The 21,357-nt window shown below is 41.0% G+C and overlaps 1 protein-coding gene across 4 annotated transcripts; it reads right to left on the reverse strand.

Moving 5' to 3' along the window:
* Window positions 1–368: 368 nt before the first annotated feature.
* Window positions 369–20,924, reverse strand: LOC311263519 (ETS-related transcription factor Elf-2-like). Of its 4 annotated transcripts, XM_084363627.1 has the most exons (11): window positions 20,556–20,924; window positions 16,884–17,214; window positions 11,082–11,247; window positions 10,691–10,943; window positions 5,889–6,002; window positions 5,196–5,381; window positions 4,720–4,806; window positions 4,396–4,591; window positions 3,889–4,293; window positions 3,569–3,743; window positions 369–2,510 (listed from the first exon to the last, which is right to left on the reverse strand). In XM_084363627.1, the coding sequence occupies exons 3-11, from the start codon at window positions 11,154–11,156 to the stop codon at window positions 1,932–1,934; spliced, it is 2,070 nt and encodes a 689-aa protein (XP_084219753.1). In that variant the 5' UTR covers window positions 11,157–11,247; window positions 16,884–17,214; window positions 20,556–20,924; the 3' UTR covers window positions 369–1,931. The 4 variants fall into 4 exon arrangements, with proteins under 4 accessions (XP_084219753.1, XP_084219754.1, XP_084219752.1 ...); XM_084363628.1 differs by lacking the exon at window positions 16,884–17,214 and having other exon boundaries at window positions 4,396–4,588; XM_084363626.1 differs by lacking the exon at window positions 16,884–17,214.
* Window positions 20,925–21,357: the final 433 nt, after the last annotated feature.

Raw genomic sequence — 21,357 nt, forward strand, 5'->3', positions numbered from 1 at the left:
AATATTTTTTGTCACAATGACAATGACAGATCATTTATTAACTGTGAGGTTCTCGTGGGAACATTTAACTGCACATACTGTACCAACAGATGGCTTGAAGATTGGCTGAATGGCCAAGTAGTGTGTGTGTGTACAGAAACACATTAAGTTTTTAAATGTCCCACAAAGTTTTTGTCTACCTGAGCAATAAAACCTGAGTAACCACAGAAACAGTCTGTACTGTGGTAATGATCGACTGGAAGAATAAATGTTATGGCTGCATAAAACAAATATGTTACCTCCAATCAGATTGGTTTCATGAGTAACCTCCAAGCTTCAATGTAAAAAGTTTAAAAAATAAATTATATGAAGAGAACGACAACTGTCAGTCAGGTTTCAAATGTCTTTTTATATTTCAGTAAAATCTAATACACTTTGAAACAAGAGTACAGCAAAATAGAATATACTTCAAATGTTGAATATACAAACAGTTCAGTCTGAACACAAACATCTCTTTCTCTCCATCTTCCCTCTTCTTAGATAAAAAAAAATAATAGTGAAGTACAGGGGCAGGGCCAAAACAGTAAAAATAAAAAATTATGCTGGCAATTTGACTTTGTTTAAAGCCAGAAGTAAAGTGACCTGGGATCCACAGTGGTTTGAGATTTCTTACATAAACTCGTGACTTTTGATGCCTCTCTTTGAGATAATTGCTTGGTTTCATTCTTGATTTCTGACTTTACATACATTTGTTGTTTTTCTATTTGGATTTTTTTTCAAGACATGGCACAGCTAAGAGCTCAAGGATCAGCTCAGTCACATTTCTTTGCATTTCCATGCAGCCAGACTAAAGCGTTGTCAAATGAGCAAACATTTCTCAAAAAATAAAAGACTTGAGTAATGTTTAGAGGAATCAAGACCTTTTGTCAAACATGTCTGAAATTCAAGCCTAGAAATGGTCCTAGATGCTGGAGGACACACTGCAAGCAACCTGGCCTCTGATCTACAACATGTTACTGTTTCTTCTTTAAGATTCAATCTAAGTGTTTAACAGCCTGATAGAGACAGAGGAACTAATAATAATACATATATTAGTTCCCCTAGTTTCAGTAATACTGTGCCTGGTACAAGGTATCAAAACACACACAAAAAAAATGTTCAGCCTACTGTTCAGACATTACATGAAAAAGAAAGTCAAAATTAAAATCTAAGGCTGTTCTGTTAACTTTAGCTCCGTAAACTGTAGAGTAGATAATATATATATACTGTATATATGTACATACTTGACCATTTTCTGTCTGATATCGTTCCTTGTTGGAGCTTCTCCCAACTCCACTTTCTCTTTCTCTCTCTCTTTTACGACTCACGTAGCACCACCCACACTTGATCTGCACAGTGATACAAGTAAAAAAAAAAAAAGTTGCTGGTTTTAGCATCTCTCGAGGCAAAATTATAAACAAATGGTCTCTACAAAAGTTTCATTACACCCCCTCCATCTGTGTCTATTTTTTATTCCATAGTTCACATTTTGGTTAGTCTTAATTATTTGCCTCGTTTTGTAGTGTTTCAGCTTGTTTTTGTACTTTCAAGGTTCTTTCCTTGTTTCTAATTTTGAGACATTGACAGCGATCCTTTCAGAAGGCAAAAATTGTAGTGATCAGGGTTGGTCCCTTTACCCTTCCCAACAAGTTCCTTTAAAGTCTGTGTGGATTCCTTTGCTGCAGAATACAGTTGTGAGAGGTTTCGTTGTGGTTCTGAGAGAGACCGGTTTAGTTCAGTCAAGTTCTTGACAGCAACAGGGAAGCTGTGAGGACGGGTTCAGGACTAAAAACAGGCCCTCAGGAGTCTTTTAAGTCTCACAGACTGTTGCTGGTTATTACAAGAGTAAAAATGACGCTGCACATGTACAAACTAACCCTCTCTGGATGAGATGGAAAAGATATTGGTAGATTTCAACACTCGGGCTCTTCTGACTTTATCGTCACGTCAGGCGTTTCTAGTTTGAAAACCACTTCAGTGTCCATGGCCTCTGACTGGACATTCTGCTGGACTGCAACCGGCACCTGCACAGCTTGGATCTGGACGCCTGCAGCTTTCAGCTTCTCTACTGCTCCGCCCGCTGGTGCTCCTATGACCAGCTCCGAACCATTAATGACGCCGCTTATGAGCCGAGGTTGTGCCGTCAACGTCTGATTGGCTGTTGATACGGTTACAACCCCCGCCCCGCTGCCCGGCTGTGACACCACCAGAGTCTGTTGTTGCGTCTGCGTTGGTACGGTGAGTCTCATCACTTGCGTTCCCGGGGCGACGTTGACAGGTGCCAGGGCCCGGACTGTCAGGGGGCTCCCGAGGAGGCTGATGCCTGTTGGTGAGGCCCCGATGCCAGACTTGTTTGTGCCTGTGGAGGTCTGGAGCTGACACTGAGCTAACTGGTGGGCTGGGATTGTGATGATCTTAGCCAGCTGGACAGTGATCTTGTCCCCGTTCTCTGCTGTGGCCGGGACCATGGTGGGGATGGTCTGAATCACAACCTGTCCAAAGAAAACCACTTTTAACTAGCAGTATATAACAATAAAATATAATACAGTAATCAATTAAATTAATGCAACATGGACCTGATAATCAAAAACTATTCATTCAGAAGGTCCTTTAACATGGTGGCCGTGGGTCCTTAAAACGTCTTAAAATGTTTTAAAATCAGATTCGATGGATGTTTAATATTTTTGGTCACATTACCACAAAAATGTCTCCAGTCTGACAGACCAAAGAAGAATGTTTTTCACACATGCACAGCGTCATCAGAGAGGATTAAGGCAGAATACAGGTCAAACTATAACTAGCTGGCCAGCCTGCTAGCAAAGATGTTACTGCAGGTGTTGGGAATCCACAGCCTACAACGCAGTCATTCGACCGCTGAACAGCTTTCGGCTCTGAGTATATGAACACTCAGAGCTGAGGTGATTTGGGTGCTGATAATCGAGAGTCTGCAGTTTATGTTGATTGTTCGGCCTCAGCCGGACAATAAAGCTATGTTGCGATGTTGCTCCCATGCTTTGAATTGTGGGCGGACATTGGGCTAACGTTACTTATGTAGGAGGTATGTCGGAGGGAGGCAGAGATCATCTGCCAGTGATAATAACAACTCAGAGTATGTTTCAAACGGACATCTTGAGGCACATGTTGGATTTCATGACCTTGCTGAGACGCACGAACTGGACGAGACCCACACTGAGCGTGACCTCTGCCTCACAACAATTATTAATCACTAATAATTTTGCCATCCAACTCTAAGAAAGGTTTGTGCAGCAGAGTTAATAAATGCCTTATCTTAAAGCTGCAATGTGAAAACAATATTATTGTAGATTAAACAAACATAAGTAAAACGTAAATGTAAGGCACTGCAGATTGATAAATGTTTTGTTTTTGTCATGTTTATGTATTGAAGAGATGCAGCTTTTATTGTAGGCTGCTGTCGCCTGATTATTGGTAGGACTTTCTTAATAAAAGGGGAATTTAAATAATGAAAAGTAGCCATGTGCAGTAAAAAGGTCTTAAAATGTCTTTAACTTGTTTATATCTGTGTACACACCTTCTGTTGTGAGTTGGTGTTACCAGCAGCACCAATAGCCGAAGCGTTGGTGAGGAGGGTGGTGTGGCCGGTTGCCCCTGTCGTTCCTGCCGGCTGCTGCATGGCAACCGTGGAAATCTTCTGACCCAGCGATGTTGTCATGACCACAGGCACCTGCATAGCCACCCGTACCGTCCTGTAGATGAAAGGTAAGAAAGCAAGAGAGCCAAAAGTCAACACTTACTGTTGGGGAAAGACACCAACATTTTCATTAGCCCTCCCGCTCAGGGGGACCCTTTCATGTCAATCTGAAGGTCCTCGTCTCTCTGCAGGAGTCTCACCTGGGCCCACTGGCGTTAGAGATGATAGCCGCGTGAGACTGCTGGACCTGACTCCCATCTGTTGCTCCTGAAACCGCCACTATCCTCGATACCCCTGCCGCCGCTACACCACCTCCTGCCACTGTCTTGCTGCCTGTGGCAACAGGCACGTGGACCACGTTGGCCCTGTTACCCCGCAGGATGTTGGGCTTCTTGGAGGATGACAGATCGCTTGCCTGCATCAACACATCTGGCGAGGGCAGCACACGCTCATAGGATGAGGTCTCTGAGCCAATCAGATCATCAGGGGAGGGCATGTCTGCCTTGTCATCGTCGATGATGACTATGTTTTTGGGCATCTCTTTGAACTGGTAAACCAGGCGCTGGCCCTCTACCTTGGCGAGGATGCCCCGCTGGTAGTAATATCTGAGGGAAAAGGACCAAGAGTTTTGATCAAAAAACCAAATAACACAAATATGAAAAAATATTCTCCCCACACCGATACATAAATCCACACACACTCCTCACCTGAGTGCCCGTCCCATGGTCTCATAGTTCATGTCAGGCTTGTTCTTGTGTTTGCCCCACAGCTTGGACACAGCCTTTGAGTCGACCAGTTTAAAGATGCCTTTCTCTCTCTGGGTCCACTTGATGAACCTAGGACAGGTGTTCTTGTCCTGGAGGAGGTCCAACAGGAACTCCCACAGGTAGGTTGTGCTCCCTGCTGGAAATAACGTCAATTTAATGCACTGCTAAATTGTAAAACATCTTTATTGGTGCCAACACACTCAAAGTGGCAACAAATCTATGTATACGTCTATGTTTATCATAGCCAGTACTGCTGTTAGGTACCTTTCCCCTCTCTTGGTTTCTTCTTGATGCCGAGGTCTGGTGAGCCGTTGGAAATAGATGACTGATGCGTCTTTGACTTCCGTCCTGCTGTAAAAGGAAACATTTTATTCAGATCACTGACTTGTGAAGTTGAAGTTAGACCCAACAGTACGATTCTACCACTAGATGGCGCTCTTGAATAAACAAAACAACTGTAATTTGAGGTTTTGGTTTGAGGCCTGGCTTATGAGCTAAGTTTAATCACAGAGCTGCCAGATGTTTTCCATTTAAAACTTTGTCTAAAAACACTGAAAACTAATTGCTACTTTTTGCAAAGTTTAAATTTCCTATGTTCCACAACCCAGTGCTGATAGTGGGTCAAAAACTGTGTGAAATAAAGTTGTAAACATTTCTAGATGCTTTTCCACAGCTTTGGGCTACTAGGGGTTCACTTCCTCATTTTACTGATGACAAACAAAACAAGCTTTTCTGCCTACCTCTCCTCTTCCTGACAGGCTCGTGGCCGTGCTCTGGTTCTGGCTCCTCAAGAAGGCCAATCTCCTCATCTTCCTCCTCGCAGCACTCTTCTGTTGATATCTCCACCTCCGTTTCTGTGATCATGTCAGGACGCATGGCAGCGTGAAGGAAGTCTGGTGTCGCGACACAAGGTGGGACAAAAGCTTCTGGAAGGAGAAATTAAGAGGAAAAAGTTAGAGTTATACTTTAAAGTAGCGTTAGGAGGTTTAAATAATAGTTGAGGAGAAATTTCATGTTTACATTTTGACAGTAATTGAGGATTTGAGCCCCTTGTGAGAAGTTTTTAAATGTTTATTTTCATAATTCTGGTCCTCAACACCAGGTTTACACTGACAATAAAAATATTCTTGATTATCCAATTCTTGTTGGATTAGTACTAGGTGAAGAAAACAGAGCCATACAATGAAACCTCCTAAAAATTACATTTTGCAGTTTAAAGAAATATTTAAGCTTGAAAAAATGACTTCCTGCATGGTCAAACTACAGCAAAGTTAACAGAGCAGTGGGAATCTCATTGACAAACCATACTCCAACATACAAATTAATATGCTTTAATTGCATTAAAAAGAACATTACGAATATAAGTTTCAAGTTTAACCATTTATATGCTGTGTTGATACCTTTGTTTTTATGTATCATTTAGTGAGTGTTACCTGGGCTGCGGTCTTCTCTGAGGCTGGAAGGTGAATCCATGCGTAGCAGAGCCTCTGCAGCCTCAAAGGTCTTGTCAGAGCAGTGGATGCTGGTGCCATGGACAGACGCCTCCACTGAAACACAAACACAGAATCAATTAGCAAATAGTTTAGGAAAAATAAAATTACTGGTTGAGCCCAGTGGAGCCTGTGTTTCCTATATAAACACGAGTTTCACAATATTAATCCCCACAGAGAAAACCGGCGTCTTTGAGCAGGACAAAACAAAACCTTTCTTACCTAAGCTAAGCCAGCACAATTTCTATTTTTTACTTCATTGGCTTCATAATTTCCCAAACAATAAAATAAAATGCCACTACCAGCTGTTTTTCCATTTACAACACACTATCAGCACAGTGCATATACTGCACACAAAAAAGCTATATGGCGCCCCCTAGTGAAGAAACAAATTTCTTTTAGATCACTGATATGACAATCTTAATAGACAGCACATTCAATCTGATCCAGGTATGAGATGATGTAAAGTAGTTCCTTCACAGAAGAAAAAGTTTTAATCATCTACCTTTGTATTACTTAAACTAGGTATCCTGACTGTTTCCACAATACACCATTGACTTTTGTGTGTAAATGTAAGATACCAAGAATGTTTGTGAGTACTGAGGAGTGACAGCTAACTATTGCTTCAACTAACCTTATAGCTCTCCTCCAATATAATAGAAGTTGGAATATGGCAATACATGGCACATAAAGGCGCAGTGCTGTTTAAATAAAAAATGGGATTCAGCCTGTTGTAAAGGAAATGGTACGTGGCCCCATCTGGGACCATGAGAAGGAACCCAGGGCACCTGCTGTTGGTGTCAATCAATGGTGGGAAACACGAGATGCCATTACACCCTGCTCAGTCCATGTTTGGCTATCTCACTGAGGCAACAGGCACTGCATAGGGGAGAGAAACAGGCTATCTTTAGATTGTCTGCTCATTCAGTCCCCCTAATAAACAAACAGGACATGCTGGGAGCCCTCACAGCAGAGACCCTATAGCCTACAGAGCTGTCCTTGTAATGAGACCACCAAAAGGTGTCAAGTCAGAAAACTGCAGCTTGGCTTGACCTACATAACCACATATAGACACTTTGGCCATTTCTAGTCTGTCCAGAATACATGGGGGGTTTTTTTAATGCTTAGTTATTGAATAAAAGAAAATTACAAACAGTGACATTTTTCTAAGAAATGTGTTTTATGTGGGTGACATATAATAAAAGTATTACAAAATTTCAGATGTGAGCAAAATGCCTGTTATGAACCTTCAGTACAATGTAACGGCGCCAAGAGTATCAGCGAGTCCGACAAAAAGTAGTGCTGCCCCTGATAACTTCCGTGTTTACAGTCCTCATCCTTTCCCTCCAGTTCTCTTCGAAGAAGCCCACAAATCCTCTTGTCACTCAACACCCGCCTCGCCTCCTATTGGCTCATTCTTCGATTAATAACCCGCCCCCGGTGAAGCCTGATTGGACGTCTATTGACGTTGTGAAACAGCGCGCATGCTATTGGACTAACGAGGAAGTCGATCAACAACAGACCCCGCCCTCTCACATACACAATGCTTCCGCCATCGATATGGGACAAAAATACTTTGAAAATTGCGATAAAAACGTAAGTGGGGACGAAGTTGTGTTTTCAAAACACATCGTCCATTAACAGACACTGTTAACAAGCGAGTGAAATCATATAAAATGTGTATTTACAGGTCAGTGTGGTCGAAGGCTGAAGCCGCACTTGAAACAACTACAGGGCAGAAAGCGAGTGAGCCAGGCCATCCCACGCTTCAATCCGAGGCTGCATAACACGATAACGGAAACCATGAAACAAAGATGTAAAAATCTCTGACACTGGAAACGTGTCAAATGTGATCACCACACTTAAATTTAACAAAAATACAATAATACGACGGTTAATTTTCAGGTTTAATGGACTGTTACTCATGGAAATTATGTGAAGACTGTTACTGAACATTATTCCCCACAAACAAAAACAAACTGAAGCCAGTCGGGATCAAATACTACGACATATATAATTCATAACAATAACAGAGGTGATATCTGTTAGTATGTACCAGATTTATGCTGGTAAAAATAAACCCACATGTCCTTCCGACTCAGACAGCGTGGCAAAGACGTAGGAAAGACAACATCTTTACACTTCCTGGTTGTGCAGAGCCGATCTGCAAACCGTTATTCTGAATCACACTGCGGTGAGAAAAATCTGCTCCGACATGCAAAACACACCTCGTGCAGACAACCATCTATTTGTGCAAACAGCAAAGCCCCGCGACAGTTTTTCACCTCTTAAACCGGGTTTGATAAACCTTGTAGCAACGCCATGCAGGTTGCTACCAAGGTGATCACTTCCTGATTGCCCTCCATTACTTCACCACACTACTCAGCGGACTGAGGCGCAGCGGTCGAGGTTAAAAACACAACCCCTGCGTTAAAATCAGCGCCCGGGGCGAAGTTATAAGTAGAGAAAGATACATTACCGGCTCTGATGAGTAAATCGAGCTGGTTTGCGTGTCCCTCATGCTGTGAAGTCGCCATGTTTTCCCCTTACTGCAGATTCACATTGACTTCTCACTGAATTGTATAGGAAGCTACTAGCTCATATCACTCCGCCACTAAAGGGAGATCTCCTCAAATTCAACGAGACACATTACGGCGGCAGAAAGGTATCCCTCCGCCGCCGATACAGGAAATCCTTCCTTCGCCCTCCCTCCATTGCGTAGTGACTACGTCAAATAAAGCTGTACTATGATAACAGCTATTACAATAAAGTCACTGGACAAAAATCGTATAATCTTATAACAAATTCGCAAAACAGTTTATCTAACCTACTTAATTTTAAAACAATGAACAACACTTGTTTTGTAAAGACTGACTTTTGTTGCTCTGTTTAAAATATGGATTCATTTTGTATTTTTAACTGGTTTAACTGGGAGTTTAGTACAAGACAAATGCATTCCAACAAGTTAATATACTCTATACATGCTGTATATAAGTCATTATCAATTTCATTTTTTATTAATTTTTTTATTAAATAGCTTCTTTGGCAATAGTTAGTTGCAATTTGGGAATATACTGTAAATTGTGGAAGATATCAGTCAACAGAAACTAACTAACTACTGAAGTGAAAATAACTGTTACGTTTGCTAGGACTTCTATGCACTTTAACACACTTTTATGTTACCTGTGGTACCGTTTTCAGGTAGGAATATTTCAGATATCTATTAGTGTCTATTTCTTCCGTCGCACCGCCATGGGCTGGGAGGAACAGCATTTTTATTTTTTATGTATAGGAGTACACGAAAAAAGACTAAATTGAGGTGAACATAGTTTAAGGTCTGAGATCACATTAATGTGTTTCCTAAACCAATTTACATCATCAATCATAATACATGGCCCAAATTCATAAAGTAACATTTTGCTTGACAAAAGTACAGTATTGTTTCTTTCTAATGTTCAGCTCATGCAGCTTGCTAACTTCAGTTAAAAGTTTAAAATGTATGACATCCAAACTGAATGATTGTGCAAAATAGGCCTGCTCGATACTTCTAGTTCAGATTATGTGAAAATGGAGTCTAGAGATGTAGTCTGGGACAATATCAATGAAAAAAGCTTTCATAAATTCCAAATTATATTAACTAATATGGAATCTTTCAATGTGTTTCATACTTATGAACACTGCACATGGATCGGACACTAGTCATCATTAATAAGGGATTAATGGATGATTAGAGAAATATTACTGGATACCTTCCCTGTTCATGAAATAGTCCACAAGGTGGCAGTGTGTGAACACAGAGGCCTGCAACTCTCTCAGCCTACTTTACCAGGCTGTCACCAATGCTGTTAACAGGATCATGACAAATGTGCCCGATGACAGTCGGACCACAACAAATAAAAACAGAAGACAGAAAAAGCAAACCAATATCAATGAAATAGAGGAGGTGAACAGAGCCAAAATAGCAGATTATCAATACTTAAAAAAAATAAATAACAGACACACCACAAAAGCAATACTTTCAAATGATGTTGGAAGGTGTAATATAAGCAATGACTGAAATTGGATTTGTTACTAGGACACAGGGCAAAATCAACTGCCATTTTTAGTTGATTTGCCGCTCTGACTGACAGCTCTGGCAGCGGCAACTGAAAATATGGAAATGTGTAAATCTTTATAACAGTGTCAATGGCTCATCATGATAAACTCAAAGAATAAGCCTCTTCATTAAAGCAAAACTAGAGTAAAGTCCCACAAGTCTCAAAGAACCAACGTCTGGTTTCTGGAACGTGCAGCCCATAAGTGTGAACACTAACAGCAGGTAAAACGTCTCTCTTTTTCTAATAATTTAAAACCTCAGTGACGCAGAGGAAATGAGAACTGTGCATCGGCAATGGTAACAGGATAGAGAAAAGAAACATGAGTCAAATTTCCCTCACCCTAACCTCAGGTAAAAGGGTTAAACAGGTTGCTTAATGATATAGGTTTGCTCTGGGCATTCTGGTGACTGTATGATAGTCATTAGTGATGCCACAGAGAGGACATTTTTCCACCAGTTAATAGACTTGTGACAACACCAGTGTCACAAGACGGACATCATACAAGAAAAAATATTTTTTGATGAACTAGGGCACCGACAGAAATTAACTAACAATCATCTGGTTCACTATCCTGCAGTGCAAAAAAGTTAGATTATGAGGAAATATTTAATCCAATTTCTGATAAATACAGCAATATTTATGTCTCACCTGCCTCCCCTTCTGTCTCCACCTCCTGCTCATCGCCCACTTCCTGCATCAGGTAGGCCTCGTCCTCATACACCACCACCTGGGCTGAGTAACCCTGCTCCTCAGCAAGGTTAGCACCAGGCACCTCTTCCACTATGACTGCTGGGTAGTACTCCGCCTCCTCTCTGTCCTGTACTTCTTCATAGGCCTCCTCAGCTTCACACTCGCCTTCCACCTCTCCTTCAAACTCCATGTCCACCTCACAGTCTCCCTCCTGCAGGGCAAACATATTGAGGGAGGGAAAGAGAACAAGACAGTCAAAAAAAGTTTTTAGTAAGAAAATACTATTGGACTGGATTTTGTTGTGAACTGTTGTGGCAGTGTTACTAGCTTGTGTCTGCGTCCAACCCACCTGCTGGGGGTCCTCCTCGGCTGTGACATACTCCACCACTGTCCCACCAGCGTCGACCAGCACCACTGAGGTCATGACTCATGCTCCTCAGGGATCAGCAGTCACAGCCAGTGATTGGCCACTGTATCTGTCTGGTGACCTCCACCAGTCTGATGAAAAAAGGCCCCTGGATAGAGAAGACACTTTGTTTAACACAATAAAGTCTGTGACGCAGTAATAGTACATGACCAGATTTTGCCAAAGTGTGTTTGATGACAGACGTCTGCCTTTTTCCCTCTGTCAGCCTTGTCCTGTGTCCTTGATACAAAACAATGAATGAATCCCTGCCACCTCCAGAGTTGTTGTTATTGACTAGATGACCCTGTGCATTGATCAAGCAAATAGCATATTTTTCTTTCTTGACATTTTGCCAAACTTCATAATCATAAAGTTTAGAGACTTCACTGAAAAAATTCACCTGGCTAAAACGCAACTACCCCTTCCTCCATCCGTCCTAACTGTAGATCGAGACCTCATTAAAGGCAGAGGTTTATTATATCTTCTCTCATCTCTATATTTCTAGCTCTGGTCTACAGGAAGTAACTGTCAGCTATTACAGGAACAAATGCACTGACAGGAAGCCAAGTCAGTCCCTCAAACACAAACACAGTGTCCAGTAAAAGATTTAGGCGGGGCAGACTGGAGCACCACAGGACCCTCAGTTCCTGTTTTGTACTGCTCCGCGGGACGACAAGAAGAAGGCAGGAGCATGGAGAGGCAGACATACATAAACTGCCTAACGCTGTTTAAACCGATCCTCCACCTTCTCTTATTTTATTAATATTTTCCAAGGTCTGACTTGGACACTGACATACTGGGATTTGATGTATTCTTACTCTGGTGAGCTAAGTGAAGTCATGGTCAAAGGTTTACATGCACTTGTTAAGAGCATGTACAGTATATCATGGCAATCTTGAGTTCCAATGATTTCTACAACTCTCATTTTTCTGTGATGAAATGAATGGAACACAAACTACTTTGTCACAAAAAACATTCATAAAGCTAGTTCAATAATGAATTTATTATAGGTCTTCTGAAAATGTGACCAAATCTGGCCAAAACTTTTGCCTTGGACATGCAGCATTAGCCCGTTTTTTTTAGCACAATAACATGCATGTAGCCATCAGGTGAATATTTAAGATACTTTACAAGGCTCTCAGAAAGCTGGAATCATTAAAAAGTCAGCCCTAAACAGATGTTTTAATCCACTTATGGAGCTAACATTACCTTGATTAGCTAGCTAACTGGAGCTGATAAAATCTGATCACAACAGTTCTCGTTTACGCCAGCAAAATCAATGCACGGCAGTAAGAAATTAGAAATTTCTTGTTCTTTTCTACCTCTGTCTGAAAACACTAAGAATTTCAATAGTAAGGGTTAGCTGCAAATAACTCTGTTTAGCTTTCTGCTCACACCTAGCACATACAGATTTAGCATCAGTAACTAGGAGTGTGGTGCTGAGCGCACTTCATGCCATGATTGATCAGGTGACAGTATATAGAGTCTGAAAATCTCACTGGGAGCTTTCATTTCCTAATTTTTCACGCAGAAAAACTAATGCAACACCATGAATGAGAAGTGCAGAAAGTGTGAGTGTTTAGTAATTGTTTAATTCCTCATTTATCTGCCCGCTTTATGACAGCAGGCTCTTCAACTAAGCTTCAATTGTGACCATTCAAAACAGCTATAAACAATATTGTCTTTAGACCTGATAACATATACCATGTTCCAAGCAGGACAACTCTCTGCTCCTCACCGACCACAGCACATCTCCCCACTTATAGAGCCAAGTGAGCCCACCCTCTGCATAAAGATAATCCTGTGCAAAATTCTTCAAATTCTTCTCTACACACAGGGACAGAGATTAGAAATACCTCTCACTGACACTTTGATGTTCCCACATTTTGATTGAAAAATGGAATAACACATTTCAAAATAGCTGGAAAACAGTGCAACTTCATGCATGAACTGCAGTTTTAGAACCTAAAGACCAGACGTCTTCATACAGGGTGTGTATAAGGACATGCTCAGTTACTCTAACTGCTGTATAATGGATGAGCCATGCTGAGCTGGTGTTCACTCCTCTGCTGAGACCACATGATATCAGCTCGGATGGAGAAATCCTCTGTTCAATTATTCAACAGCATAAAGCTGAAGCTCATCTACAGTTGGGCTGTCACTTTATTTGAAATTCAAACATTCAAACGTGGAGGGAGCTATTCCAACTGTAATAACCTGTTCGAGACCAACATTTATAAAATTTACAGTCCATAAGCTTAGTAGGCCGTAGAAGTAGTTTGTTTTGTGATCCTGCAGAGGGGCCGTTTAGGTTAGCCAGCATATGTTAAAACATTGAGAGATTAATTTAGTGTTTAGTCATTGCATAATCACTTCATCTGAGCATGCTGCAGCAATGTCTGGGGACATGGACACAGGCCCTATGTGTGGTACGAAATTCAAAAGTTGCATACTCCAGCAACAGCCCGACACTTTGGCTGGAATAAAGTTAATACAAGTCTGGAATTTCGCTGGGGAAGCAGACATCCCTGGGCCATTTCAATGAAAACAACAACAACAACAAAAACAAGCCATGCTGCAACAACTACCACAGAAAAGTGTCAAGCTCCTGCTCTACAGCCAAAGAAACTACAGATGTTTCAAACCAGAGAGGCAGGAGAAGTTCAACTGGGTTAGCCACCAACATGGAAACGCACTGCTAGAAACATGTTGCCAGCATAACTGTTGTTCTCCTTTGGTACAGCACAACTGCCGTCATGGAGTCTGGCGCAAACTCTGGTTTGTCTTATTGCATGCCCTATTGACAGACATTGATCAGTAAACTAAGCTAGTAATTTTGTTGATTAAATAAATGGAGGATACCCGGGAGCAAAGCCCTCCTGAGAGGACAATCACAACACCAAAGCATCTGAGGAGCAGTGTGTGGAAGTATTCTGGGTTCTACAACATTGACGGCAAACTTAGAAAAGGCTGTTTATCGACTACGTTGAAAAAGGGTCTTACTTTACAATGACAACAAATCTGCAGACTCACTTGGTAGCTTGCCACCCAACTGAGGCAGCAGTGGCACAGACAAGTCTGGCATCACCAAGTCTACAACAATATTTGGTGCCACACTCAGCTTCTGCCAGAAGCTTGTAAAAATGCCATCAGTGATAAGATAACAAGGTTTACATGCATGGGTATGCTGCTCAGGATTTCATGATGGAATTGGAGCCACCACAATCTCAGTGCACATAGTACAAACTGGTTTACACCAGGGAAAACAAAGACTGTAAGGGATGAGACACTCGCTCTTACCATAGATGGATGGACAGTGCTGGCCACACATGCTTATGTGTACAGGTACAAGGCACCAAATTAAATGTATTATTATTATTATTTTGATTTGTCAGTACAGCTGTGAAAAAAGTAAGCATTTGATTGTTGAAATAATGGGTTGTTAAACAGGTGTACAGATGTAGTTAATACTAATATCAATACCATTCTGTAATGGGATCACACCAGCCCATAAACATGTTCTCGTTCTGCCCCATTCAGTAGTCATTACCGCATTATTACATGAGACCATACCCATGTTTGAACTCGGCCTTCATTTTGATCTCAACTACACACTTGTAAAGTTTGGTTGATTTTTTATATATTCCTTGGCCCAGGAAGATGTAAAACGCGTGTTGTGTTTATGTCCTAAGCTAGGCTACTTCTTGAGTTTTGATGGGGATGGCTGAGCGTAAGCAAAGATGATGGAAGTTAATATGTTTGTTCCAATTTTAGGTCATAACAATTATGCTATGTTTAAGAAGGAGCAAGAAGACACATATATATAAAATAAAAAAAGGTTGATGTATCAAGATGCATCAATAATCATTTTATAATAACATCATAGCTTTCTGAATCGGAATCAAATCCTGAGTTGTCTACAGATTCCTACCCCAACTGTGACACATGCACAGCACTCAGACACAGCTCCAACTGACATGTGGTGCTCCTGAGTCCCAAGAAATCAGGATACAGTGGGTCAGCACTTTTTATTACCAGTATCATTTTCTGATGTTGAAGCGAATCAATTCCCTCCAACCTCTACTTCCTCTCATCCATCCAATCTAACTTAAATGTTTAAGGCTTGACCTGTTGTTTCATGCATTTTGCTCTTTGGCCAAGGAACAGCCTGACCAAAGAAATGTGTGTACATGCGTTGCATTATGTGCTGTCATGTTGCCGTTAAACTGTCAAAGGTTATTATGCAAGTTCACAGAGGAGTTGGAGATTGTGACACTGGGCTTTGTAATCTAATGAGCCCAGCTAACTCCTTTCAAAATAAAGGAAAGTTCCCATTTCCTCTGCATCACTGAGGTTTTAAATTATTAGAAAAAGAGAGACATTTTACCTGATGTTAAAGTGTTCACACTTATGGGCTGCATGTTCCAGAAACCAGACATTGGTTCTGTGAGACTTGTGGGTTTTGCTTTAATGAAGAGGCTTATCCTTTGAGTGTATAATGATGAACCATGTCATGGTTCATATTGACACAGTTATAAAGATTTACACATTTCCATTTTCAGTTGCCACTGCCAGAGCTGTCAGTCAGAGTGGCAAATCAACTAAAAATGGCAGTTGATTTTGCCCTGTGTCCTAGTAACAAATCCAATTTCAGTCATTGCTTATATTACACCTTCCAACATCATTTGAAAGTATTGCTTTTGTGGTGTGTCTGTTATTTTTTTTAAACAGTATTGATAATCTGCTATTTTGGCTCTGTTCACCTCCTCTATTTCATTGGTATATTTTTGCTTTTTCTGTTTTCTTTTTTTGTTTGTTGTGGTCCGAAGGAAGTCAATCAGAGAGCGATTGAGTTAAAGGGAGGCTCAAAGTGCAGAGTCCTGCATGTGGTGCCTGTATGATTTCATTCGGCCAACAGAATGACATAGCACTAAAATGACAGCATACGTCAGTATGGATCAGCATGAGCAATTGCATAGCTATGTGAGTCTCTCTCTTTAATGCTATTCCTTTTCTTTCTTTCTCTTTTTGTTTCCTTTCCACTCCATCTTTCTTTTCGCCTACTATGATACTGAAAACATCCATCCAAGTGGACATACATGGATCCAAAATATGAAACATTCATGCTGCAGGCAGATGCCCAAAATGGGATAATCTGATATAAACACATGCACGTACACATGCACACACACACACACACACACACACACCAAGCAACACACAAATGATCTGTTAGGAGTCTCTCATCAGGCTTCATTGACTCAAACAAGTATAACAGGACCTGCTGGACGACAGTGAACACGTGGCTGCCTCTTTACTTCTCAGCTCTAACAAAATGAATCATAATGAATAGCTACATAGTTACCATTTCAACAAACTACTTCATTCAGAAACTACCAGTACATACCTGTCACATTACAAGCAAAGGAACAAATTATTCTAAAGGTTAGCAGCAGACAGAGCGACCTTTCCACTCCTTACAGTGAGCTACAAGTCACGCTGGTATTTCAGGAATTGAAAATATTTCTGTTGCAATGAAAGTCTTTCTGGACAACAGCTAGAGCTACATGTATCACTGTGAAGACGAGCATCGATTCGTTTACAAACGCTTCCCTAGTTCATGGTGAGTCAGTAGCAGTCTCGAGACTTCATTGGATACAGCAGAGTCATCCCGACAGGCCAACTTTCCCACCACAAGATCCCAATGAAAACATCCAAACTAAAAGGGCCAAAGTCCAAACTTGCCTTCCCGCAGAAAAGTTGACGCGATTCAAAATGCTGGCTTGCATTTTTACTTGGCTGCTGCTTAAAAATCCACAGAAACGAGGAGGAGAATGAGAGAATGAGACTGGTGCTGTCCTGCCATGATAGGAGAAGGCCAACAGGACATTTTCTGCATCTTTCTCTCCTTCTGTCTGCCTCTGACTCTCTCCCACATGCCTCTCTGTCCGATATCCATCCATCCATCCATCCATGTGGTCTTCCATCTCCTCTCTCTGCCTGCATGCTCGCTGTCTGCCTGTTCCCTGAGTGGAAGGAACCTCTCAGAGCGACTCAGCACTTCTCAGACCCTGCCCTGAGCTCAGATCACATGACAAGGGTGGAACACACACACACACACACACACACACACACACACACACACACACACACACACACACACACAGTCACATGATCTTTCAACAACAGAGCTTTTGTTCCAAGTAACTGGGGCTGTTGGTAAAGATACAACGCCCTGCCTTGTGCCCTGCCCTCTACACACACAGTGATGACACAACGAGTAAATACATGGCAAGAATGACCTCAGGATTGACTTGACTTCAACCACCCACCCACACAAACGCATGCACACACAGGCAAGTTCCACTATAACTCAGCTGCCAATATTATATAGTCATAAAGTTGTGTTATTAATTCTCTGCAGTGTTCCAGTGTCACATTTAATCTCCTGTCACTTAGTGATTTAAAAAATAGGCCTTGTGTGGGTTGGCACTTTTGGGTCACAGAATACTGGTTAATTAGCATCTGGTGTGAAAATGAGCCTCAAACTTTCAGAGTTTGTTCTAAGATGCAAATGATAGTCATGCCTGTTATCTCAACACTGACATATTGAAGATGGGTGGAGGAAAGCATGATGGTAAAGGCCAGAAATTGCTGCAAATTCTGTGATAAAGTAAAAACATACGTCAGAAATCACATACAAGATTAAATGCAATTATTTTAGCTTTACCGATGTGATTACCGATTAATAACTTTGATAATCAATTCATCCACTAAGTCACTTATTAAGTTAAAATGCCAGTAGGCTTTTTTCTAGTTGTCTGTTTATGTCATTGCATACTGAACATCTTTGGGTGTTAGGCTGTTGGTCAGACAAAACAAGCCATTTGAAAATGTGACTGTGGTTCATTTATTCATAAATTGATTAATTGAAAATGAACCCTTATTAGGTGGTTGGAAAGAATATTTGCCTGCATGCTGATATTTTAAATAACAAACTAAAGTTTTCACAGTCTTGGTGTAAAATAGCTTCATGCAAGGCTAATGCACTAACAAGCTGGGAAGTTCCTTTGCTTTTCCCACGTGACAGGAATGCAGCATAAACCCTTCGTAGCATTGCCATGGTGGTGAATTTGGCATAATCATTTATATTAAGTGCATATAAGGCTTATAATAGTTAAAAGGATGTGATAATTGCAGAGTTTAACTTGGTTTTTTCACCTAAAGACTTGATGAAACATGAAAAAAATGACCAAATGAGTTCTAAAGCTTTACAGAAAGTGACAATAAAATAGCATGTAGTTTGCAAGTGACCATCATCCTCACAGTGCAGTTTACTGATATCGGCACCCACCTGCCACCAATCCATCCCTGTCCTAAGTGTCTGGATCTACATATTTCTAGACAGGCCTCTCATGATTTAGCCCCATTACAGGACATTCAGGCACACCCAGTGGAAACCTTCAGACAACAGTTCAACTGTTAGCTCAGACTGCAGGATGTACCGGCTGAGCCAAAGGCAGGCTGGTCAATCATTTACCAGCACAAACCACTGACTCTTCACTACAGCTCACTCTGGAGACAGCAGATCTCTAACCAACACTACTTTAACACACATAATTTAAACTGTACATATCAGAAGCCACTAAGGAAACCAGGAAATTAGATGGTGTTAATTTACAGTTTCTTCATAGATAGGTACAGAGTAGGGGTTGACCGATATGGCTTTTTTCAGGGCTGATGCTGACGCCAATTTTTGAAATCAAGGAGACTGAAAACCAATATTTGGGAGCGATGTTCATGATACATTTAGGTACTAGTTACTTTGCAGATTCAGATACTTCAGTGTTTATAGGCTATTAATTGTGACATGTTACCAATCAGATATTGTTGTGGGCAGGACATTGTGTGAGAGGATGTTGCAGAGCCAAAGTAGCACATTTCTAAATTAGGTTATTTTATCAGCTATTTGAAAAATCACCGATACCGATAATTGGAAAATGCTTAATATCTGCCCCGATAATCAGTCTAGGGATTCATGATATAATCTGACTGACAAACTATCCACCCGATATTGGGAAATTTATGTTATCAGGTATTTATTGATATTGGTGAAATTATAGCCAATAAATACAGATAATAATATAAAGTCAAATTGCCTCCACTGACTTAACAAGAGCAAAATTGAAAAACTTTGATACAGTAGGTGGCTGTTTGCACCTTGAAACTTTGTTTGTGAATAACCAATGAACACAAAGAAGAAGAAGAACAAGAATGCAGCCCGTTGTGCTCATGACGTCAAGCTGCTGCACCTGGGTGGATATTTTTACAGTTTCAGAGGAAAACAATACAAATTTAATTTGCAACAGATGTCCTGCAAAGGTTCAGAGAGGAAAATGATTGGTAATCTTTTGGTATCAGCAATGACAAACAGGGATCAGCAGAAATAAAATCCATTTCGCGCATCCATAGTGTTTTTCAACCATCAAACCGAAGTTGGAAGTTGTATTTTAAACGCAAAAATGTACTACATGAAACACTTTATCATTGAATAATCTCTTACTTTCCAGACGTCAAAAATGTACACTTTGAACTCTAATTTTGATGGACATTCGAATCAATCTTTTTTTTTATTTTTGTGTGCTAAATACTTAGGAGTTCAAACATCAACAAACAAATAATCAATAGTTATGTCACTTCCCTAATATTCCAAATTAAACTTTCAAAATAAAATAAACTATATGAATGTAAGTCAGCAGAAATCATTTATAATCTATTTTGATTTTTCAACAGGCAACGAGAAAATGGAAACAGCTCCTAACACAGTCTTCCCATGGAGACAGCATGCCACCAGCATCAATGGCCTGCCTATCACCACCTCACATCATATTGCAGGGTTATAATAACATGCACTTACTTGCTATCTTACAAAGCCAATATAGTTAAGTGTGTCGATGCAGCTGGTTATAGTTTGTGGTAGTGGGACATAAAAAGCAGTGAGGTTGGATCCAAGATTTCAAACTACATGGCACAGTTGGCTGGCCCCTTGTTTGCAATGCTTACTGTCAGATTATGTGAGGCATGTACAGTGAGTCACAGGGGGAATTCACTGTTGCAATGATACCTTTGCTCTTCAGAGCAGCTAACCTTATCAATGAATTATTAGCCAGCTCTTGCATCATTTACATTTAGTTATAAGTATGCCGAAGCTGGTATCAAACGTGTTACAAGAGCCGTCGTTTTAGAGAAAACGTCGCACAAAAGCAGCAAACTGAAAGGAAACAGAAACTGAACACTGCCATTAACTTAGCTAACGTTAGCTAGCTCAGTTAGCGCTATGACAAAAACAAGCTGACAGAAAACAAACACAACAAACCATGTGGCTAATGCTGGCTAATGTCGGGTCAGCTCACTTACCGTCAAATTCTTTTTTTTTGGCTCCTTGCTGGGGACCAACTTAGTTGACAGGCAGGAACTTGACGTTAGCTGGCTGGCTAATGAGAGTTTGCTGTGTGAGTGCGTGTCTGTGTGACATCCAGTAACCTCTCCTCCTCCCCGGACGACTGACGGTCTGAAGGGTCCCGCTGCTAACGGTAACGCGAGCTAACTCAACGTTAGCGTTAGCTGTTTGTATTCACGATGAGCCTCCAGACAGATGAGCACGAAGAGCTCGGTGTCCTTGGTGTTGCATGTGCGACAGTCATTGAATAAAGACGCTGCCGCTCGGTCAGGACAGGCTGCTGCTGCGCTAATGGAGACGGACTCGGTTGTCAGTTTACTCCGCTTGTTCAGGCAAATTACACAAGTGACGTCACGCCGTACATAAACAAGCAGAGCTCACCAGAATAAACTAAAGACAGACTGATTTCTTTATCATCACGTTTGTTTATCTGTGTTTGAAAAAGATCCTCTCCTGTCCCTCCAGCCATGACCAGGGGGTAAATAATTAGTCATTTTAATATGAATTTATTCTCTTGCTTCTCTTCTCATCAAAGATGATGTCTTGATGGTCACACTTTATCCCAAAAGCCCCTAAAAAGCCAGTATCAATAAGTTAATACAAAATGATCAAATGACAGTCATCTGTCTCCACCAAGTGGTCAATGCACTGTAATCACTGTATCACAGGGCAACGCCATGCTGATTAATAGCACTGGTTAACACAAGAATGAAGTCACGCACAGCAACACTGAGATAAATGTTTGTACATCACTTTATT

The sequence above is a fragment of the Pagrus pagrus genome, assembly GCF_965226575.1.
Source record: "Pagrus pagrus genome assembly, chromosome: 2".
Classification (NCBI taxonomy): Eukaryota; Metazoa; Chordata; class Actinopteri; order Spariformes; family Sparidae; genus Pagrus; species Pagrus pagrus.